At 43.4% G+C, this 22,138-nt stretch overlaps 1 protein-coding gene across 2 annotated transcripts in view; it reads right to left on the reverse strand.

The window, feature by feature from the left end:
• The window catches only part of LOC105504707 (rab5 GDP/GTP exchange factor), a 77,450-nt gene that overhangs the window by 5,790 nt on the left and 49,522 nt on the right, over positions 1–22,138 (reverse strand). For both annotated transcript variants that reach the window (XM_011932235.1, XM_011932242.1), the window contains 3 exons: positions 8,933–9,014; positions 6,631–6,763; positions 4,718–4,809 (listed from right to left, as the gene is read on the reverse strand). In XM_011932235.1, coding sequence (XP_011787625.1) covers positions 4,718–4,809; positions 6,631–6,763; positions 8,933–9,014 — 307 coding nt within the window. The remainder of the gene's footprint in view (positions 1–4,717; positions 4,810–6,630; positions 6,764–8,932; positions 9,015–22,138) is intronic.

The following is a 22,138-nucleotide window of genomic DNA, read 5'->3' on the forward strand; positions in this document are numbered from 1 at the left end:
TGGTCTCGATCTCCTGACCTCGTGATCCGCCCGTCTCGGCCTCCCAAAGTGCTGGGATTACAGGCTTGAGCCACTGCGCCCGGCTAGAATGTTTTCGACAGTCCCAGTTTGCATACTGCTATTTAGAAATGTGGTTACTACACAAAGTATCTTTGTATTGGATGTGAGAATACAAAAATTAGCCGGGTGTGGTGGTGTGTGCCTATAGTCCCAACTACTCAAAAGGCTGAGGCAGAAGGATGGCTTGAGCCCGAGAGGTTGAAGCTGCAGTGATCACACCACAGCACTCCAGCCTGGGCAACAGAGCAAAATCCTGTTTCTCTTTTTTTTTTAAAAAAAAAAAAAAACAGCTACTGGAATCCAACACACTTAGGTCTACAGTGGCCAACTCTCCAGCATGTGGATCTCCCCTAGCTACAGAAATCACGACATTCACACCTGCTGATTGGCAGAGGGGATCAAGCAAGGGAATAAATTTAATCTCAAAATAACATTTTACCTCTCCCAGGGAAAAATTTCACTACCCACGACTACCACAAAGTCCAAGCAGTGGGCTCTCATGAACGCCCACTCTTTTCCAACAAGCCTGGGGGACAGCGAAGGGTGCTGAAACACACGCTGACAGCACTGCTGGAGAGGGAGCATGCCTCTGGGGGTGCACATCTGCCGGCAACTTGGAACATCATAAAATAGCCAAGGCAGCTTAATTTTACACCAAATTCTTGCCACTAGCAGGAATAAAAGTTTCAGACTCGGGCCAGGCAGTGCGGTATATACCAAAGGGTTCTTTCTGTTCTTAGATCATCCCTGAGGTCGCCTCCTAGGCCCATCTGCTATGAAAGACAACGTGTAGGGGACAGATGTGCTGGGTAGTGCACAGGCCTTATTTTAACTTATGAATGCTTTTACTCCCTTACTTATGAGGCTACTGTGTGAATTACATAATTTTTGCTTATTTTATTGTTTGCTTCCTTTAATCCTTTAATTCTGGGTTATAATTATTGTTATACTGATCTATTTTTCTTTTTATATGGAACTTATTATACATAAGAATCGGGTAAGATTGGGTAAGATTTTTTAAAGCCATTTTTACTACCTTCATTTATCTTTAGCTTTCTACCTTTTATTGATTTTTTCTCTTTTAAAGTTTAAACCACTTTCTTGTTAATCTTTACTTATCAGTGTTCTTTCATCTGGCATCCTATTCATCTTTATTGTTGAGATTTTGAAAGCGAGTAAAAAGTGAATTATGTTTTATATGGATGTGTGTGTGGCTGCTATTGCCATGAGGCAGGGCTGGGGTGGAAAAAGGGAGAGAAGGGAAGGAAAAGGAGAATAAAGGAAGATAAACACCCCCAGAGACCTCTTCCACATGCTTCATCCTGCAGATACCCCTTCCTAGCATCCTCCAGCCTGAAGGAAGTCTTCGTGGAACTCTTTGGATTCCCATCCTGGTGTGCGATTCCACCATTTGCATTGCTTCAAAGTCTCAACTAGGAGATACGCGAGGAGAAAGCAACACCCAGGAAACTCACTGCCGTCTAATAATTTCCCTCTCCAGCCTGCCTGCTATGATTTACTCTTCAGAGCCCTGCATAATTGCTCTATGTCTTCTCCCAGGGCTCTGCTTTGTCATGAATAGGAAGCACAGGGCTGAGTGTGTGCTCCATCTCTGCTGGGTCCAGGTGTCCAGGCTTATCTTTAATGGAGTTGTGAAATCAAAGCCTATACCTCCAGGTCATGGCTTCTCAATATGGACACTCCTGACATTTGGGGCTGAACAATTCTTTGTTGTAGGGAACTATCTTGTGCATTGTAGAATGTTTAGTAGCATCCTTGGCCTCTACCCACTAGATGTTAGTAGTACCCCTACAGCTGTACATTTTAAAATGTCTCCAGGCCTGGCTCAGTGGCTCACACCTGTAATCCTAGTTAGGGAGGTAAAGGTGGGAGGATCACTTGAGTCTAGGAGTTCGAGAACAGCCAAGGCAACATGATGAAACTGTCTCTACAGAATGTGAACAAAAATTAGCTGAGTGTGGTGGCACGTGCCTGTGGACCCAGCTACTCGGGAGGCTGAGGAGGGAGAATCGCTTGAGCCTGTGAGGTCAAGGCTGCAGTGAGCCACGATCATGCCACTGCACTCCAGCCTGGGCGACACAGAGATCCTGTCTCAAAAATAAATAAATAAATAAATAAGTCTCCAGATGTTATCCAATGTCTCCAGGGGAACCACTGGTGCCTGGCTAAGAACCACTGCCCCCATAGCCACACAGAAGTCATGCAGGCGAAGCCAAATGGGAAAGGGTGTCTGTCAGCAGATGAATGGATAAAGAAAATGTGGCACACACACACAGTGGAGTACCATTCAGCCATATCAGAGAATGGGATCCAGTCATTTGCAACAACATGGATGAAACTCCGGGAGGATATTATGAAGTGAAATAAGCCAGGCACAGAAAGACAACCATTGCATGTTCTCACTCATTGGCGGGAGCTAAAAACTTAAAACAATTGAAGGATGTTTTACCAGAAGGATGGTTACCAGAGGCTAGGAAGGGTAGTGCGGGGCATGGGGGATAGTGGGGATGGCCAAGGGGTAACCAGATAACCAGAAAAGTCAGAAAGAATGAATAAGATCTAGTATTTGCTAGCATGACAGGGGAACTATAATCAAAAGTAATTTAATTGTACATTAAAAATTAATTAAGAGAATATAACTGGATTGTCTGTAACACAAAAACTAAATGCTTCAGAGGATGGACCCCATTTCCCCTAAGGCAATTACCACTCATTACCTGCCTGGATCAAAATAGCTCATGGAACTCATAAATCTATATATCTATTATGTACACACAAAAATTAAAAATTAAAAAAGCAAAAGAGAGAGAGAAAGGGAAACTTCCACCATCAGCCACAGGCCCTGACACTCTCCTTGTCCTAAACTCTTGGAGCTAAGAGGAGCTGATGATGGACTCTCTGGTCCCCTTCCTGGGGTGACACACTCTTTCTTTCAGAAGTCCTGAAGAGTGTTCGACCTCAGGGCAGAGGCCTTAAAGACTCTCAAAATTTTATGCAGTTCTCTTCAACAGACCTCGTATTTATTACTTGTCAGCCCAGAACATGAGCCTCCTGCCCTAGAAGAATGTGACCCACACCGCGTAACTTGATGGGCAGCCTCTCCTATCGAGTCCCACTATCCGGGGAACACAGATACACTTCCCTGATCCCTCAGGCCACCCACCTCTACTTTCACCACTCATGCGTCACACAAACACTCGCTACCAGCTGATGCCCCAGTGAACCATGCCCTACATGGGGGAAAGAGGCCAGGAAGCCTGGAGACTTCCCTGTTAGCAACAGGCCGTAAAGGCTACGTTGGCTTGGACAAAACTCTCATGGAACACTAAATGTAAACCAGCTGATCTTGAACTTTCTAGTAAGAGTCAGAAAAAACACAAGTCCCAGGTCCATATTCAGGCTTTTAGAAGGCCTCCACCTTCAACCTCTTATGAGGTTCCCGGAGCAAAAGGTGCAGGAGGCAGAGTAGTCGTGACCTATGCCACAGCTTAGCAGAAAAGCTTGCAAGAAAAAACACAATAGTATTGACCTGGGCCACTTGGATTCTACCTCCAGAACTTGCACAGGAAATTACAGAAACCAGTAATTTACTTAATAACAGGAGTTGACATGTGAAGATACACAAAGAGAAGCAGAACCCGAGAAAGTGGAAGAATCACATCAGCAGAGAATGCCTGGAGCAGACCTTCTTGCTGTTGTAAAGGCAGTAAGATAGCCCACTCCCTGGAGGAACCTTGGGGGTAGGGTCCTGAGAGACTTCGCCTCCTTTATAATCCTGATAATACCCTCAGCAAACCTCCATCTCTTCCTGTAGCTTGAGTGAGTCTCTGGTTCCTATAACAAAAGGAGCCTACTCGATGGCCAGCCTCCAACACTACTGATCAACTGACCCACTTCCTTTCCAGTAGAATTTCATTAACAATGTCTACATGAACAAGACTTTCTAAGTCCTCTTTCTAATAAAGGAGACACTGGCCAAAGTTGAACATCCCTTCATTAAGATTTTTTTTTTAAATTGAAACATTTGTGTTGCAGTCTTGCTGGGTCATTCCCATGAATGACAAACAAACCTTATAAGGAGGCTGGACCTGTCTAGAACAGCAGCGCCACATCAACCTGGGGCACTTCATTTATTTAACGATCAAACCAGAAAAATAACTCACAGCGCTTCTCTAATTAACAACCAGTCAGAGGCATCATTTTAATATGTTATTCCAGCATGGGGATTACCTTGCCTTACCAGTTCCCTTCCTCTCTCCAAAATTATTTTGAATATATAAATGCAACTGAATCTTAAGAAATTTGTTCTATCATGGGAACAGTCAGCTGAATAAAAACTACATAAAAAAAGAAGCACAAAAAAGAGAAAAAAATATTTATTCTGTATTTTGACCTTAGTTGAGTTCAATGCCCAAGAAACGAGACCACAATCCCTGAAAATAAAGGGGGAAAAGAGTTAACCTGCTTTTCTGAATGCCATCAAATTCATAAAACTAACAATCTCACAAATCACTTTTACTACATTCCAATGTACCTTCGACAATCTGCATTTTACAAATGTATAGACTAATATTACAGCAAAATGTTAACCTTAAGGGGAAAACATCCCATTAAAAAGGCTCTTGGTTTCACTGACCTGTGATCGCCTTCACCACCATATCAGACACTTCTGGGATGTCTTCATTAACAGGGACACACAGCATCTGAGGCGTAACCCAGCGCAGGGCTCTAAAGAGAGAGACAGTAAACAAGAGCTCCAAGGATGAACCGTGGCCATTCGAATTGTCACCTCCTTCAGTTTAGGGAAAAATTGATCACTCAGACAATCCCAGGCCCACACACATCACCCCTCCAAGTACTAGGTCAAATGACATGACAAAGCAGCTAGGATCCTAAAATGAGACTTCTACACTTATCACAAGAATGGAAGGCCATCTTGCTGACTGAAATGACATTACACAGTACTACCAACACTGAAATGCACTCGGTATTTGAAAGTCACCATTTGAGAACTGGCTGCTGCCTGTCCTCACTGTCTATGGCGTTAATGTCCTTTTACACTCAGTCTTCAACTTTTTTTTTTTTTTTTTTGAGATGGAGTAACTCTGTTGCCCAGGCTAAAAGAGCCGATCTTGGCTCACTGCAGCCTCTGCATCCTGGGTTCAAGCAATTCTCCTGCCTCAGCCTCCCAAGCAGCTGGGACTACAGACGCCCACCACCATTCCCAGCTAATTTTTGTACTTTTACTAGAGATGGGGTTTCACCCTGTTGGCCAGGCTGGTCTCAAACTCCTGACCTCAGGTGATTTGCCTGCCTTGGCCTTCCAAAGTACTGGGATTACAGGTGTGAGCCACCGCACCTGGCCTCAGCCCTCAATTTCTGAGGCACACTGGAGCTCGTGTAGGAGGCCACGGGCAGGATCACCATGCCTGAATCACTGTGTGTTTCCTGGTACCACCCTAACTGCACTCCAATTACCCTGCTGCGGGCTTCCCCTCTTGCTTGGTTACTGCTTCCATTCTGTATCTTGGTCCAGGGCCCCTCTGGTTACTTCCGGCTCCTGACCTTGGGTTCCGTATCTTCAACCTGCCCAGTATCAACTCCTCACTTCAGTTGTAAAACTTCCAATACAGATCTAGCAAGTACCAGCCCCCTGTCTGGAACCTGGGACTCCAAGGCTCCTCTCCCCTTAAAACACCACATCAGCTCAGCCTTGGCCCTGTTCCCACACTTAGGTGGTCTTTTTCCTCAGTGTCCACCGCAACTGGAGTGTAGAGTGCTGGGGCTCGCCCCAGTGAGCCTGGAAGACTGGGTGCTGTGGGAAATGTCATCAATCCAATGTTAGTGAAAGATGTGACTGGGGAATGGTGAAAAATGTGCACCCCTGGGAGGAATGAGGAAAGATGACATCCACTGACTTGTTATTTTTTTGAGAAGGAGTCCTGCTCTGTTGCCCAGGCTGGAGTGTGGTGGCACGATCTTGGCTCACTGCAACCTCTGCCACCTGGATTCAAGTTATTCTCGTGCCTTAGCCTCCCAAGTAGCTGGGATCACAGACGTGCGCCACTATGCCTGCTAATTTTTGTATTTTTAGTAGAGATGGGGTTTTACCATGCTGCCCAGGCTGGTCTTGAACTCCTGGCCTCAAGTGATCCACCCACCTCAGCCTCCCAAAGTACTAGAACTACAGGTATGAGCCACCGGGCCCAGCCAACATCCCCTGCCTTGATAAGGATATTCACAGCTTCCTGCTTGAGGAAATGGTAATGGACCAAGAACACAGTCCCCCAATTCCTTGGAGATTTCAGGGACTGAAAACAATCTCAAACACCAAACACAACTCTTACCAAAAGCTGCTTTGACGGAGACGGATAGGTAAGGTCACATTCCTTGTCTTTCTGACACAACAGAGCAGTTTCCACTCTAAGGAAGCAGGAACATGAACTGTTGCTTTCCCTTAAGGTTTGAAAGGCAGGTGCCTTATTTTCCCCCAGTGTGTTCTTCCATTAGTAAGTAGTAAGTATAAAGCAAAACAAAATAAGCAACTACCTGATCCTCTTTTGAATGGCAAGATCTTTCTTCTCATCATCAGTAGTTTCTGGACAGAACACATGTTTATAGAGACGAGTCATGATGTACTTTTCAATCTGATCCATTATCTTCTCGACTCTTTCTGGAGGCACTGAAATAACCAGAGAAAAGATCAAGATATATATATATATGTGTGTGTGTGTGTGTGTGTGTGTGTGTATATGTGTGTGTGTATATATATGTGTGTGTGTGTGTGTGTGTGTGTGTATATATATATTTGGAAACAGAGTCTGGCTCTGTCACCCAGGTTGGAGTGCAGCGGCATGACCTTGGCTCACTGCAACCTCCACCTCCTAGGCTCGAGCCATTCTCCTACCTCAGCCTCCCAAGTAGCTGGGACCACGGGCACACACCACCATGCCTGAATAATTTTTGTAGGTTTTTTTTTTTTTGTAGAGATGGGGTTTTACCATGTTGCCCAGGCTGGTCTCAAAATCCTGGGCTCAAGCAATCTACCTGCCTCAGCCTCCCAAAGTACTAGGTTTATAGGCATGAGTCAGCATTCCTGGCCAAGAGTATATTTTCATAGTACGTTCTACACAGCAAAAAACTAATTTACTAGAAATACATTAAATACACTCAGAACAAAAGTATAAGAATGTTATATTTAAAAATATGCTTACAGGCCAGGCACGGTGGCTAACGCCTATAATCCCAGCACTTTGGGAGGCTGAGGCAGGTGGATCACGAGGTCAGGAGATCAAGACCATCCTGGCTAACACAGTGAAACCCCATCTCTTCTAAAAATACAAAAAAATTAGCTGGGCGTGGTGGCAGGCGCCTGTAGTCCCAGCTACTCAGAAGGCTGAGGCAGAAGAATGGCGTGAACCCAGGAGGCGGAGCTTGCAGTGAGCCGAGATCAAGCCACTGCACTCCAGCCTGGGCGACAGAGTGAGACTCCACCTCAAAATAAATAAATAAATAAATAAACAAATAAAAACACGCTTACAAAAAAACTTACCGGCTGGGCGCAGTGGCTCACTCCTGTAATCCCAGCACTTTGGGAGGCTGAGGCAGGTGGATCACCTGAGGTCAGGAGTTCAAGACCAGCCTGGCCAACATGGTGAAATCTCCTCTCTACTAAATATACAAAAATTAGCTGGGTGTGGTGGCACGCACCTGTAGTCCCAGCCACTCGGGGGCTGAGACAGGAGAATCACTTGAACCTGGGAGGCAGAGTTGCAGTGAGCCAACGTCACACCACTATACTCCAGCTTGGGCGACAGAGTGATATTCTGTCTCAACAAAAACAAACAAACAAACAAAAAAACTTCTTTCAAATGTTGGGCTGCATCCTCAGTTCTAACTGAAGTTGTCTGGCAGGACCTAACAGTGTACACCCTGCCAAATGGGGAGACCTCAGCAAGGTCACTCCCTGTCCTACATTGCAAAGGCATTTGCAACTCCCAAGACTGATGAATGCTGATGAAACTTATCCTTTCATTTTTCTGAGGTTTACCATAACACCTTAGAGCTCTCGGAGGTATACAAATGGAGATTTCTCAGATACACACATGTCCTGAGTATATCCTAAAGTCTAACATCACTGGAGGTTGAATCCATAAAGAATCCCTAAAAACCTGAAGCACCCCCCGCCTTTTTTTTAACTATTAATACAATGACTCACCAAAATGGTGATTCCAAGATGGGAAATTCATTTAGCAAAGCCTTCCAAGAAGTTTTTTTCTTTCTCTCTCTCTTTCTTTCTGTTTTGGAGAAAGAGTCTCGATTTGCCACCCAGGCTGGAGTGCAGTGGTGTAATCTCAGCTCACTGCAACCTCCACCTTCCAGGTTCAAACAATTCTTGTTCCTCGGTCTCCCATGTAGCTGGGATTACAGACATGCACCACGACACCCAGCTACTTTTTGTATTTTTAATAGAAGCGGGGTTTCACCATGTTGGCTAGGCTGGTCTCGAACTCCTGGCCTAAAGTGATCCGCCCACTTTAGCCTCCCAAAGTGCTGGGATTACAGGCATGAGTCACTGCACCAGGCCCTAAGAGGTTTTCGTCTGCTCCACCCCTGCCCCTAATGGAGTTATTAAACATTACTCAATTAATTATCCAATTGCTCCTGGAAAGATACACATGGCACAGTTAAAGGCACTGCTAAGTATAAGATCAGTTCCCAGAATGTCAGTGAGGTTATAGGATGAAGTCTACAAAACAGCCAGACCATCAGGGAAAGAAAGAAATTGCTAAGAGATTGAGCAGTTGTCCCTCTGCAATACCCGCAATCTCTCAATGGCTAACAGTGTTACCTTTCCCGCGAGTCTGCATCCTTTCGGCCACATTGTGGTAGAAATCCTGAGCACACTCTGACTGTTCTTCAATGCTCAGATCCTGAAACAGAGAGACAAAGAGGCCACTTGTAGCTGAACAAAGTGCAGAAGCACAGCTCTACATTCTAAGAACTTTCCAAAAGCCACTCCTTGTACTGGTAGTAAGCCTAAAAGTACTCACAGGTTATATTAATCCTGCAGGAGAGTAAATCCTATCTATTAATATTATTTCCAATATTCACTGTTGCCAGACTTTTCCTTAGTTCAGCTAAGGATGGGGTCCTTGTCTGTCTCATGGCCACAAAAATTTAGGCTCACAGACGGTTTGAATGGTGAGTAAGACAGGGTTTTTAGATGAAAAGGAAGAAAAGGGTGAATCAGAGATTCTCACAAGGCCAGAATCCCTGCTAGAGTGCTTCCTGCCAGCAGCTAGAATCCCAGGCTCCACACAGAAAGAAGAGGTGCCAGGCTCCTCCCCGCTACAAATGGTGCAAACTTCCCAAAGCTCCACCCCGGTGGGCAGGCCGGCTGGAGTTTTTCCGGGGACCCCTTCCCACCTAGCAGTCTCACCATGACCATCTCATTCTTTTTTCTGTATCTACATAGTCTTAAATAGATTTAATGCATGTTTTGATAATTTACGTATTTTATGGACATTTCTCTTTAACCCACTGAATCATTTTTGGTGGCTTTATAACATTCCATCATATTAACTGACTTATTTGACTCTTCTCTACCACTGTGCATTTGAGTTGCTTCCCCTCTTTCACTGTTGTGCATTGTAGCTATAAATAATTTTGTAAGGACTATCTTCTTTTGGGTTACTTCTCTGTGATACATTTCCAAAAGTGGCATTAACCGCTTAATAAGAATAAATAACGTTATAGCTCTAAGCATCTATTGCTACTCATACTCCTCAGAAACTCAGTGCACACTGTCATTAACCACGTGTATGTGCTTATTTCCCTATGGCCCTTACAACATTGGGTCTGATAATTTTCATTTGGTTTTACTGATTTTATAGGTGTAATATATGCATTTGTTTCTCACTTTCTACCAAAGAGTATTTAAAGTCTATTTAAAAGACAAATGCAGTTCAGCACAAGAGACTAGAAAATAAAAAGAATAACAAATAACTGTAATCCCAGTGCTCTGGGAGGCTGAGGCTAGAGATCGATTGAGCCTACGAGTTCGAGACCAGCCTGGGCAACATAGTGAGACCCCATCTCAGAAAAGAAAAGAAAAGTTAAAAATTTTTAACAATAATAAGTTAAAAAAAAAAAAAAGCAAATTAAACACGGAGAGAGACCGAAAGCAGAGCCACAGATGACAAGACAGAAATGTTTTCCTGGAAGATGTCTAAATTAGTCAAGAGTCAGCCCATACATCTGTTTCTAACTAAACTTTTTAGCAGTCATCACTAAGATCAAAACAGTTACATAATTCAGGGTTCAAAAGATGAAAGCAAACCAATCCTTCAGGTGAAATTCTGACACCAAAATAAAAAATTTCTCCCAAGGGTTCTCACAAGGATGTCATGGTAGAAGAGCATGAATAAGGCCGAGAACAAACCCCCAGGACCGGCCATCACAGACCTCATCTACACAGGCCAATGACATCACACGCCAAGGGCTGATACATCCTGTGGAAGCCTGCAGCAGTCTGATGGTCTGGCTTAAGTCTAAAAGGATGGCAGGACTCTTGGGGTCGCGGGCAGTCAGCTCGTTCCCTCAGTGAAAAAGGCCAAAAGCACTCACGGCGCTTTGTGATCACCGTGACTGCAGCCCTCGTTACTGTCGACTGCTTACCCATATACATGCCATTTGGTGAATTAAATTAATCCCTCATCTATAAAAGCCTAGGGACTACCTTTAGTAAAGTTCAGATATTTCACTATATTAAGCTCTTATTTATATTCATGACTTCCCACTGTTTTATTTTTTATTGCACAGATTTTTTAAAAAGTTAATACTATTAAGCCTTTTATCTGGTCATTAAAAACAATTCTTTTGGCCAGGCGCAGTGGCTCACGCCTGTAATCCCAGCACTTTGGGAGGCCGAGGCGGGTGGATCACCTGAGGTCAGGAGTTCGAGACCAGCCTGGTCAAAATGGCGAAACCCTGTCTCTACTAATACAAAAATTAGCTGGACATGCTAGTACACACCTGTAATCCCAAATACTCCGGAGGCTAAGGCAGGAGAATTGCTCGAACCCTGGAAGCGGAGGCTGCAATGAGCCAAGATCACACCATTGCACTCCAGCCCGGGTGACAGAGTGAGATTCTGACTCAAGACAAACAAAGAAATTCTTTTTTTTTTTTTTAAAGTTTTAAATTTTATTCCTCTTTTTACTTAATTTTTTTAACACATATAGAGATAAGGTCTCACTGTGTTGCCCAGGCTGGTCTTAAACTCCTGGGTTCAAGTGATCCTCTGGCCTTGGCCTCCCAAAGTGCTGGGATTACAGGAGTGAGCCACCACGCCCGGGAAAAACAATTTTTTGATAGTTCAATTTTAGCTCCTCTTTACAGCTGAAATACATATCCTAATCTACTTTCTTTTTTTTTTTTTTCCCGAGATGGAGTCTTGCTCTCTTGCCCAGGCTGGAATGCAGTGGCATGATCTCATTGCAACCTCTGCATCCTGGGTTCAAGCGATTCTCCTGCCTCAGCCTCCGAAGTTTTTTGAGACAGTCTCGCTCTGTCACCCAGGCTGGAGTGCAATGGTGGGATCTCGGCTCACTGCAATCTCCGCCTCCCAGTTCAAGCGATTCTCCTGCCTCAGCCTCCTGAGTAGCTAGGATTACTGGCACCGGCCACCATGCCCAGCTAATTTTTGTATTTTTAGTAGAGACAGAGTTTCACCATGTTGGCCAGGCTGGTCTTAAACTCCTGGTCTCGTGCTCCAGCTGCCTCAGCCTCCCAAAGTGCTGGTATTATAGGCATGAGCCACCATACCAAGCTCACATCCTAATCTACTTTCTTCTCAATACTTTCACGGTTAGCTCTTTGATTTGGCTGAAATGTAAGGTGCATGGTATGAAACACAGAACTAAAATAAACTTTATACAAGCCTATCTGTCATCAGCAGCAGTTAGTAAAGCACGACCTTATTCCCTCTTGTCCTCCCAGTTGTCATATAACTTGCTCCTGAGAAATGAAATCTATTTCTGAAATCTCTGGTTTATTTCACTGTTCTATATTTTCGTTTTTTACCCAAATCTCATCTAGGTGTGATGACTTTCATTTTAGAACATATTTAAAAGTCTGCTGGATTTAGAAGCCTCCCTGCTTCACAAATTCCTGCTTTTTACCCCCTCACAAAAAAAAAATCATATGGTATATGTGTTTTCCTGTTTCTCTAGAATAATGAAACATTGTAATTTAAATGATATTTTAAGTGTTTATACTGACCTGCAAAGTTTGTCCTTTTTTTTTTTTTTTTTTTGAGACGGAGTCCCGATCTGTCACCTAGGCTGGAGTGAAGTGGTGTGATCTTGACCCACTGAAATCTCCGTCTCCCAGGTTCAAGCAATTCTCCTGTCTCAGCCTCCTGAGTAGCTGGGACTACAGGTGTGTGCCACCACACCCAGCTGATTTTTGTATTTTTAGTAGACATGGGGTTTCGCAAAGTTGTCTAGGCTGGTCTCGAACTCCTGACCTCAAGTGATCCACCTGCCTTGGCCTCCCAAAGCGCTGGGATCACAGGCGGAAGCCACCACACCCGGCCACCATCAAACTGTCTTTTACTTCTTTGAATGAACTTCTAAGTTGCCACATTAAATTCTCAATATTTAACATACTTTATTGCTGTTGTCTTTTAAAATTACTTTTTTTTTGAGATGGAGTCTCACTCTGTCACCTGGGCTGGAGTGCAAGGGCGCCATCTCAGCTCACTGCAACCTCTACCTCGCAGGTTCAAGCAATTCTCTTGCCTTAGCCTCCCGTGTGGCTGGGATTACAGTCGCTTGTCACTACGCCCAGCTAATTTTTTGTATTTTTCATAGTAGAGAAGGGGTTTCACCATGTTGGACAGGCCGGTCTTGAACTTCTGACCTCGTGATTCGCCTGCCCCGGCCTCCGAAAGTGCTGGGATTACTGGCGTTAAGTCATGGCACCCAGCCTAAAATTACTATTTAAAAAAAAACGCTAGGCTGTTTTTTTATCACTAGTATGTACACTGTAAGTAAATTCTGTGGACTTATCTTGCCATGTTGCTGTATCTGTACTTCTATTACTGTTCTGTTTTCCCTTGGATTTTCTTTTTTTTTTTTCTTTTTTTAAATCTTTTAACAAATGGTTTATTGATACTATGTTATAATGCATGACAAAATATTAGTATCTAATTCTAGACTTCATGGCCACCCCACAGGATGAATCTTTGGAACAGAAAAAAAAAATAAAGATTTTGTTTTCCCATAATCATAAAGTTATTATACTCAGTCCAGGCACAGCTAGTACAACATTCTGCTCAACCCCACAGGCTCCATTCCCTTTACCACCTATTTATAATATGTTTGGGTCACTCATAGGAGTGAAACACTGTCAGCATCAATAGTTAGCAGCAATTTCAAAATACATTTTGTTGTACTGAATAGAAACCGTTAACTATTCAATTAGTCCAGTAATTCCAAATAGTCTTATTACTTCTATACATAAGATATGATCTTACAACATTTATGTAGCTAAATAAATTTATGTAGCTAAATACTTATACTTCCCATGCTTTTTGAGGATTTCCAAAAGACTTTAGGGGGTTCCCAAGACTTTTAGGGGGTTATTTTTTTTTCACAATAAAAGAAAGGAACAGTGTCAATCCATGAGAGTCAGATCAGCAGTTTAATAAGATCCTCTTCATGGCTCAGTTTCCGGTGCATACAGAAATTCAATACAGCCCCATCACTCTCAGTTCTTAGAAGAATTTGAGAGGGATAAGAGCAATAACTATCAGTTTTGTTTAACAGCCTAAAAGTGAAAACAGATGTCCAAAAAAAAAAAAACAGCCAAATTCTTTCATCCCAGGATGTCTGAAAAGGAGAGACTTTATGGAGTGTGGATACAGAAAAGGAGTTATTCTCACCGGAAAAAAATGAACTGTGGACACACTCACTCAAGACCAGAAAAACCACCACTGTGAGTAAGTAGCTTCAATTTCACTGTTGCCAGGGAGGCACACACCAAAAAGCCTGGGACAAAGCCTGGGCTAGAGCCATTCTCAGGCTTCCTGGTGCTGTGGTTCAACAGCCTTTGTGGGGATGGAGAGAACCAGATACTATCACCATCACGTGTAAAAAAGAATACCACAGCAACAGCTGTCAAAAACCAGCTGGAGCTGAGGTTACATACCATTTGAAATCCACACTGTACTTGCTTTCTTATGAAGGGCTTGAGACATGTGCAGAAATACCTTAAACATGTGTAGGTGACTTTCCTTTTGAAAGGCAGAGGAAGGCCTCTTGTGAACTCTTTCTACTCATTTGTTTTCCTATCAGTTCACCATTTCAACTAGAAAAGATGCTGTAAGCTACCTCAGCTAGCTTCTAATTTAGACACAGCACCAACACTACACACACAATTGAATGAATGACCACATCTTCCTGGTTCTTCCATTGGGCAGGGTCAATATGCTTCTTTTGGACTGAATAGGTGTGATCTTGTTCGAGAAAAGTGTGTAAATGTAGGGCCAGATTTTGTTCGTCTCCGTCCTGGAAAATTGGTGGAGCACTCCTCGGCTCTTGTATAAGTCAATGACTGGCTTCACCACGTCTTTGTACTGTCTTAGCCTGGCAGCAACTGCTTCAGGTTTATCATCCTCCTGCTGGACTAATGGCTCACCAGTGACATCATCAATACCATGTACATGAGGTGGATTGAGGTCCAGGTTATATACCCTTCCACTAGGAGGGTGAATTCAACAGCGGCTGAGATGATCTTTAAGTGTTTCAAATGGAATGTTCAAACTGATCACTAGATCCACTTCACAGATTTTGTCCAGGGCTTCGGCTTGTCCTAATGTCCTAGGAAAACCATCAAGGAGCCAGTGCTGGCCACGCCTATTCTCCAACTCCGACATCATTAGGCGTGTGATCACATGGTCTGGAACCAAAAGACTTCTCTCTATATACTGCTGTGCCGTCTCACCAACTTCGGTGTTGGCTTTGATGTTCTCCCCCAAGAAGTGGCCGCTGGAGAGATGCTGGAGGCCAAAGTTCTGGGCAATCCTCTGGCACACGGTGCCCTTGCCCGAGCCCGGCGGCCCGAGGATGACTGCGCGCAGGCGTTTGGAAGCCATTGTCTTCGCGAGGAGGGGGGCGGCCAAACGCGCAGCCCTGACCACGGCCCTGGAGGGAGCCCTGGGAACTTTGTTTCTCGGCCCCCTACCTCTGGCACCCTCCACTCGCACTGGGACTCGCCGGCCCCCCTTGGATATTCTTGGTAAGATTTTTTCCTGAACTTCCTAAAAATTACATTTGTATTCATTCTAAAAGCACTCATTACTCATTACATGATGAGTAGAACTCAAGTCACTGTACCAATTCTATAAAAAAGTCAAGAAAATGCTCAGATGGCTTTCAATTTACATGGGAAGACTGAATGCAATCATTATAATATTCTATAATTACAAACAAGAAGGACAAAGTACCGTGGGGCACACTGTAAGTCTCACTTTTTCTTACTGGAGCTGTCTCCTCTAGATAGGTACGGTGGTAGCAGCAGGAAGTGTGCTTATTTTATACTAACGCCTGTGGTGAGACGATGGTGACCAGATCTTTCTAGCGATGCTTGCGAGAAAAGTTGTTACCTTCCTGATCTGTGGTGTGAACCCAAGTAGATCCGGTACTACTCCATGAGAAAAGTCCTGATGCTACCCACCCTACCCCCACAGTTGACTGTGAAAGCACGATGGGCCTCGATCTGAGCATGCTCCGTAGGTCAAATGCGTGGGTTTTCATTACCACCACCCCACACGTCTATTTCCAGTTCTCCAAGGAGACTTTCATCTAGCCCTCACCTATGAATTGATGAAATATATTTACATTATACATTCTCTAAGTTGTATCTCTGTACTACATTAGATCACCAGACAAATACATCCGTGGACTATACTTTAGGTTTGCTGGAGACATTTTTTCAGAGAACTAGTTTTAGTTTTCAGCCTGGACTTTCTATTTTTTAAAATCTTTTTAGACAAAAGTCTTGCTGTGTTGCCCAAGCTGGAGTGCAGAGGTGCCATCTCGGCTCACTGCAACCTCTGCTTCCCAGGTTCAAGTGCTTCAGCCTCCCTTGTAGCTGGGATTAAAAGCAAGTGCCATCACACCGGATAATTTTTGTATTTTTAGTAGAGACAGGGTTTTGCCATGTTGAACAGGCTGGTCTCAAACTCCTGGCCTCAAGTGACCTGCCTGCCCTAGCCTCCCCAAATGCTGGGATTATAGGCATAAGCCACCACACCCAGCCTATGCCTGGACTTCTACGCAGGTAATCACAGTAGTAGCTACGTGAAGAACATGCCCATAAGAACATGTTTTTAAACTCCAAGTACCATCAAATTATGACCCTGTTCTCTCACTCTTATTTTAAATTAATTTTGTAAACCTCAAATCCTTTCAATAAGCAGAATGGGTCTATATAACAAAACGATTACCATTATGGAGTGTAAGATTTTTTTTTTTCTTGAGATGGAGTTTCACTCTTGTCACCCAGGTGAGGACACCCATCATGCAATGGCATGATCTTGGCTCACTGCAATCTCTACCTCCTGGGTTCAAGCAATTCTCCTGTCTTGGCCTCCCAAGTAGCTGGGATTACGCCCAGCTTGTTTTTGTATTTTTGGTAGAGACAGGGTTTCACCATATTGGCCAGGCTGGTCTCGAACTCCTGACTTCAGGTGATCCGCCTGCCTCGGCCTCCCAAAGTGCTGAGATTATAAATGTGAGACACCGTGACCAGCCAAGATGAGTTTTTTTTTTTTTTTTTAAACTATTAAACCCTCAAGTCTAACTTTATTATGGGGGACAACATTTTAACTGATATTTGAATTTTCCTTTATGGCGCTATAATTTAACTTATTATTGTTTTATTATTTTTTCAGAAATTGCATTTGACTACATTGCCTAGGATGGAGTGTAGTAGCTATTCACAGACGTAATTGTAGCTCACTGCAGCCTCACATTCCTAGGCTCAAGCAATCCTCCTGTCTCCCTCCTGAGTAGGGAGACGGCAGGTACACAATGCAGTGCACAAATCGATCCTTGTAGTTCATGTATTTTCTGCAAAAGCTTATCCATTCATTTAATCTTCTTAGGTAGTTTACACATGGTTTTACATCTTTCATTTGCACCAAATTTTAGCACTTAGAACAAACCATATTCATTCTTGTGATTATTATTACAGGTCTCAGCATTCCTAACTCAAAAATCAAAAATCTGAAATGCTCAAAAATTCCGAATTTTTTAGTGGTGACATGACACCACAAACGGGAAATTCCACATCTGGCCTCGTGTGACGGGCCGCAGTCAAAAAGCAGCCAAAACTGTTTCATGCACAAAACTGCTTAAAATGTGGTATAATATTACCTTCAGGCTACGTATGTAAGGTATAGATACAACAAATGAATTCTGTGTTTGGACTTGGGTCCCAGTCCCAAGTTATCTTATATATGTGTAAATATTCCAAAATCTGAGAAAACCCCAAATCTGAAACACTTCCGGTCCCAAGGCTTTCGGATAAGGGATGCTCAGCCTGTAGTGCTCGCTTCCAACTAGAAACTCTCTGAGTTCCTTTTAGAGACCCGAGTGGCCTGGCCTGTCTTACTGGTGTCAAGGGATCATGTTCTCCTCAGCTCCACACAACCCCTACAATTTTACAGTACAATGCAGAAAACTCCTTTTCTATTTCCACCACAGTTTATGCTCCAGTAGAGTATTTATTTCATAATGTAAAAGAACTCCCCTGCCACTCTGTCTCTCGTCCCACTTTCCATTCTTGTAGGACTTACACTGTGTTACAGATCTGCTTATTGTCCACTTCCCCCACTAAAATGTTAGCTCCACGAGGGCACCGTTCACCACCATATCTTCACGCCTAGAACAGGGCCAGGCACATGGTTAGTGCTCCGTATGGGTTGACTGAATGAATGTGGCCATTTATTACCATTCCTCCCTTTATAAGATGGTGAAGACAATTCTCCATAGATCTCTTTCTACCCATCTGTGAGCAAACACAATGACTGCCTTTGTTCTGCAACATCTTTTCAAGGATTTCTGTATAGCAAACAGCTTTAGGAGACAGAGATAGTACCTCCTTCAAGAGAAAAGGCTAGACCGCTTACAGTGTAATAAGGATCCCTAAGTCCAAGGTTCCTCTCCTCTAATACAACTCACTGCATGCACAGGCTTTCCCTGGTCTTCTCTGCATTATCCCATAGGAACAGATACTCAGGGGATAAGCACAAATGCAAATGCTCTGGCTACTGCTGCTGCTGTAAGAAACTGGCCTTGTCTCTGACCCAGGAGACTCGTGTCTTCGGCCAGTATCTGTGAAACCGTGGCAGGTTAATTTGTCAGCCTGCAAATAAGGTAACTCTCAGGTCCCTCACAGTGTTTGCCAAAGGGGCAAAGTGAGAGCAGGTTTGTGTTGGTAAGTTCTTTTAGGCTCAACAAAACTCCAAAAGGTTTGTCATAGTTTTCCAAGAAAAAAAGATAGTAGAGCAGTGAGCAAATCCTTTTCCTCAAGTACTCGCTAATCATTGTATGGGATCATCTTTTGTATAACAGCTTTTTTTTTTTGAGATGGAGTCTTACTCTGTCGCCAGGCTGCAGTGCAGTGGCGTGATCTCAACTCACTGCAACCTATACTTCCCAGGTTCAAGCAATTCTCCTGCCTCAGCCTCCCGAGTAGCTGGGACTATAAACATGTGCCACCACGCCAATTTTTGTATTTCTAGTAGAGATGGGGTTTCACCATCTTGGCCAGGTTGGTCTTGAACTCCTGACCTCGTGATCCATCCGCCTCGGCCTCCTAAAAGTGCTGGGATTACAGGCGTGAGCCACCGCACCTGGCATCTTTTCTACGACATCTGAGTAAAGTTGTCATTTTATTTTATCTTTCTAAAATAAATTTTTACTGTGTGATTAAGACATTGACAAGTGGGTGTCTATCTTTGATCATGCTGAGAGGCACTCTATACACTTTCTTAACGGTCTGGCTGAGATCTTTGTTTCCACTTCCAGTTTTGAAAACCTTTGACTATTTTCCTTGACCATGTTTTCTGTGTATTTCATCTGGAACTTCTGTCATTACAATGTGAATCGTCACAGTCTATTTTCTGCGTTCATTAAGTTTTGTCTGTACTGCTGTTAACTGCTTAACCTATTTAGGTTTTAACTTTGATGTTCATATTTTTTTGTATTATCAATTTGTGCTATCTTCAATAATTTTTTAAAGGAAAAGAAACATGAGGGCTTTAATCCTCTTTAAAAATGAAACACACATTTAAAGTGTGCCAAGGATGCAGTCCTCATATTCTGAGAAAGTCCATCTCACCAGGGAATATATCTTGAGGTCATTAGTAACTAGTAGAACACAGATTTAAACATTTCCACATTTAGATGAAGAAAACAGGGCAAAACTAACTGATTTTCTCAAATTCAATTACTGGCAAAATAAAGGTAGTGGTAACCGTTAAGGTACATATGCTCATTTTGCACCTCCAAAAACAAACAAACAAAAAAGCCAGAAATCTGTCATTTTTAGCAGCTAGACAGTGTCTAAGGAACTCACATGTTCTTCATAAAGGTCATCATAAAATTTTTAGTGTAAGAAATGTTTCGACTCTAGCTTTCCCTTTATTGAATGAAATGTGTAGTGGGCTAAGAAATCCAGTAACTCCCATGCTACAAGCTGCACAAGAGACACACAGTGCAGACAGGAGTGTCCAGATTGCCAAAAAGCAGAATTCCCAAAGACATTTTGTTCATTTAAAATACTCTGATGTCACTAAAGTCTGAGCAGATACAGTGTGATTCATGAAAATCTAGATAACCTGTAGTGTCCTATTGGCCTTTTTTACCTAACTAAGTGGAATGATTAAACATGTGGTACTAAAAATCAGAGAACACTCCTGAATACAAGTTCATTAATGTAACTGTGAGATCAGCTTACTGGGCTGTTTACCCACTGGTTACTTCTGCTTTCCAAGAGCCTTGGGGAAAGTCAAAAGTATTCATAGATGAGAAAAGATGAACCAGCCTTTCATGAATTATGGCAAGAGATTTAAGGAAAAAAAAATCTTGTAAGGGTCAGCTAAGCCTTCTTCACCACACCAACAAGGGCAGGTCTCTGGAGCTGCCCATGCAGCTTGAACCTCACTTTAGTAACCAGAACCACTGGGCTCAGCTCTTTCCCCTAAACCAGTATGTGGAACAAGACCTCATGCTAGATCTTCCTGTGATTTGTAAGTGTGACGGTTGGGTTTTCACGCTGGGTTTCCATGTGTGAGATATGCCTCCCTCAAACCTTGTTACAACACTGGCACATTGCCTGTTGGATGTGAACAAAGATGAAAAAAAGACCGCATGCTCATAAGGGTAGAACTTGGCACTGACAGGGTTCAGCTTGGCAGTGCTTGCTGAACACTTCCTGAATCTGGACTTCACTCATTGTGAGAGTCTCACAGCGGTTCTTCAGGTGAGGGTTATTGTCTTTAATTTCTTCTTCTGGAACACACAGTGTTGCCTTCTCCAAAACATCTGCAACCTCTAACGAGTCCTTGCAGAAGCCCTGAATGCTATACGTGTTTGCCTCCTCCACCAATTTTTGGCTGCTCTGCTGCAAGCCCTCAGTATCTGCCAATGCTTGCTTATCTTCTTCTACAGCCTCCTTCAGCTGCTCTTCTAACCTGACTTCTTCCATGAGTATCTTGTCTGTAGGGAGTATCTGTCCCCCATTTGGTTTGGATCCACGTCCTCTTCCAAGTGCTGGCAACTGTTCTTTTGTTTTGTAGTTGTGTGTAGAACTGAGGAGAAGGCCTGGAGACACTGCCAACACTGAGAGACTGCGTGGCACCAGCCTCATGCATGGAGCCACCATGGCTGCCCCAGGATGATGATATAAGTTTCCCTTTGCCTATCAGTACGTGCTTCTATGAAACATTTTAAATTATTTTTATTCATTCAACACAATTATCAAATACATCTTGTATCTACTTTTGTTCCTTATGACATAGATTCTGAGAGCTCAGAGCTCTTTCCACTGCTTCATTTCTCATTCTCAGTGCTTCTAATTTTAAAATTGGGTCCTGGGTTGCTACCCCTACTGAAGTTCTCACAATAATTAAAGCCTATTTGCTGGTTAAAGGTTCTTTATTTTGGGTACATACTTCTGTTCTTCTAACAGTAATTACATGGCAGGGCAAACTACTCCTTGATTAAACATATAGTTTAGAATAGCAGAGTCATTTTAAGGTATAGGAGGACACTTATCTTTCTACTTATTCTGGAAAAGAACATGGAAATGAAGATATAGCCATGTCTTAAACTGTATATATTTTTTGTCCTCATTCAGGTACAAAGCTTTAAGTCCATGTAATATAATCAGTATCAGATTTTTTTTTTTTTTTTGAGACAGAGTGTTTTGCTCCTGTTGCTCAGGCTGGAATGCAATGGCGCAATCTTGGCTAACTGCAACCTTCGCCTCCCAGGTTCAAGTGATTCTCCTGCCTCAGCCACCCTAGCAGCTGGGATTACAGGCACCCACCACCACGCCCAGCTAATTTTTGTATTTTTAGTAGAGACGGGGTTTCACTATGTTGGCAAAGCTGGTCTCGAACTCCTGAGCTCAGGCGATCCACCCACCTTGGCCTCCCAAAGTGCTAGGATTACAGGTATGAGCCACTGTGCCCGGCTCAGTATCAGATTTTTATAGAAGGACTGGCTAGAAAAATAACAGTGAAACAAGCAAAAGGTGTTATGTTGTGCTTAACTGCTTCCTTAGAAAAAAGAGCTTATCGGCCGGGCGCGGTGGCTCAAGCCTGTAATCCCAGCACTTTGGGAGGCCAAGGTGGGAGGATCACAAGGTCAGGAGATAGGGACCATCCTGGCTAACACAGTGAAAGCCATCTCCACTAAAAATACAAAAAACTAGCTGGGCGTGGTGGTGGGCGCCTGTTGTCCCAGCTTCTCAGGAG

This window comes from Colobus angolensis, unplaced genomic scaffold (assembly GCF_000951035.1).
Source record: "Colobus angolensis palliatus isolate OR3802 unplaced genomic scaffold, Cang.pa_1.0 Scaffold122, whole genome shotgun sequence".
NCBI lineage: Eukaryota > Metazoa > Chordata > Mammalia > Primates > Cercopithecidae > Colobus > Colobus angolensis.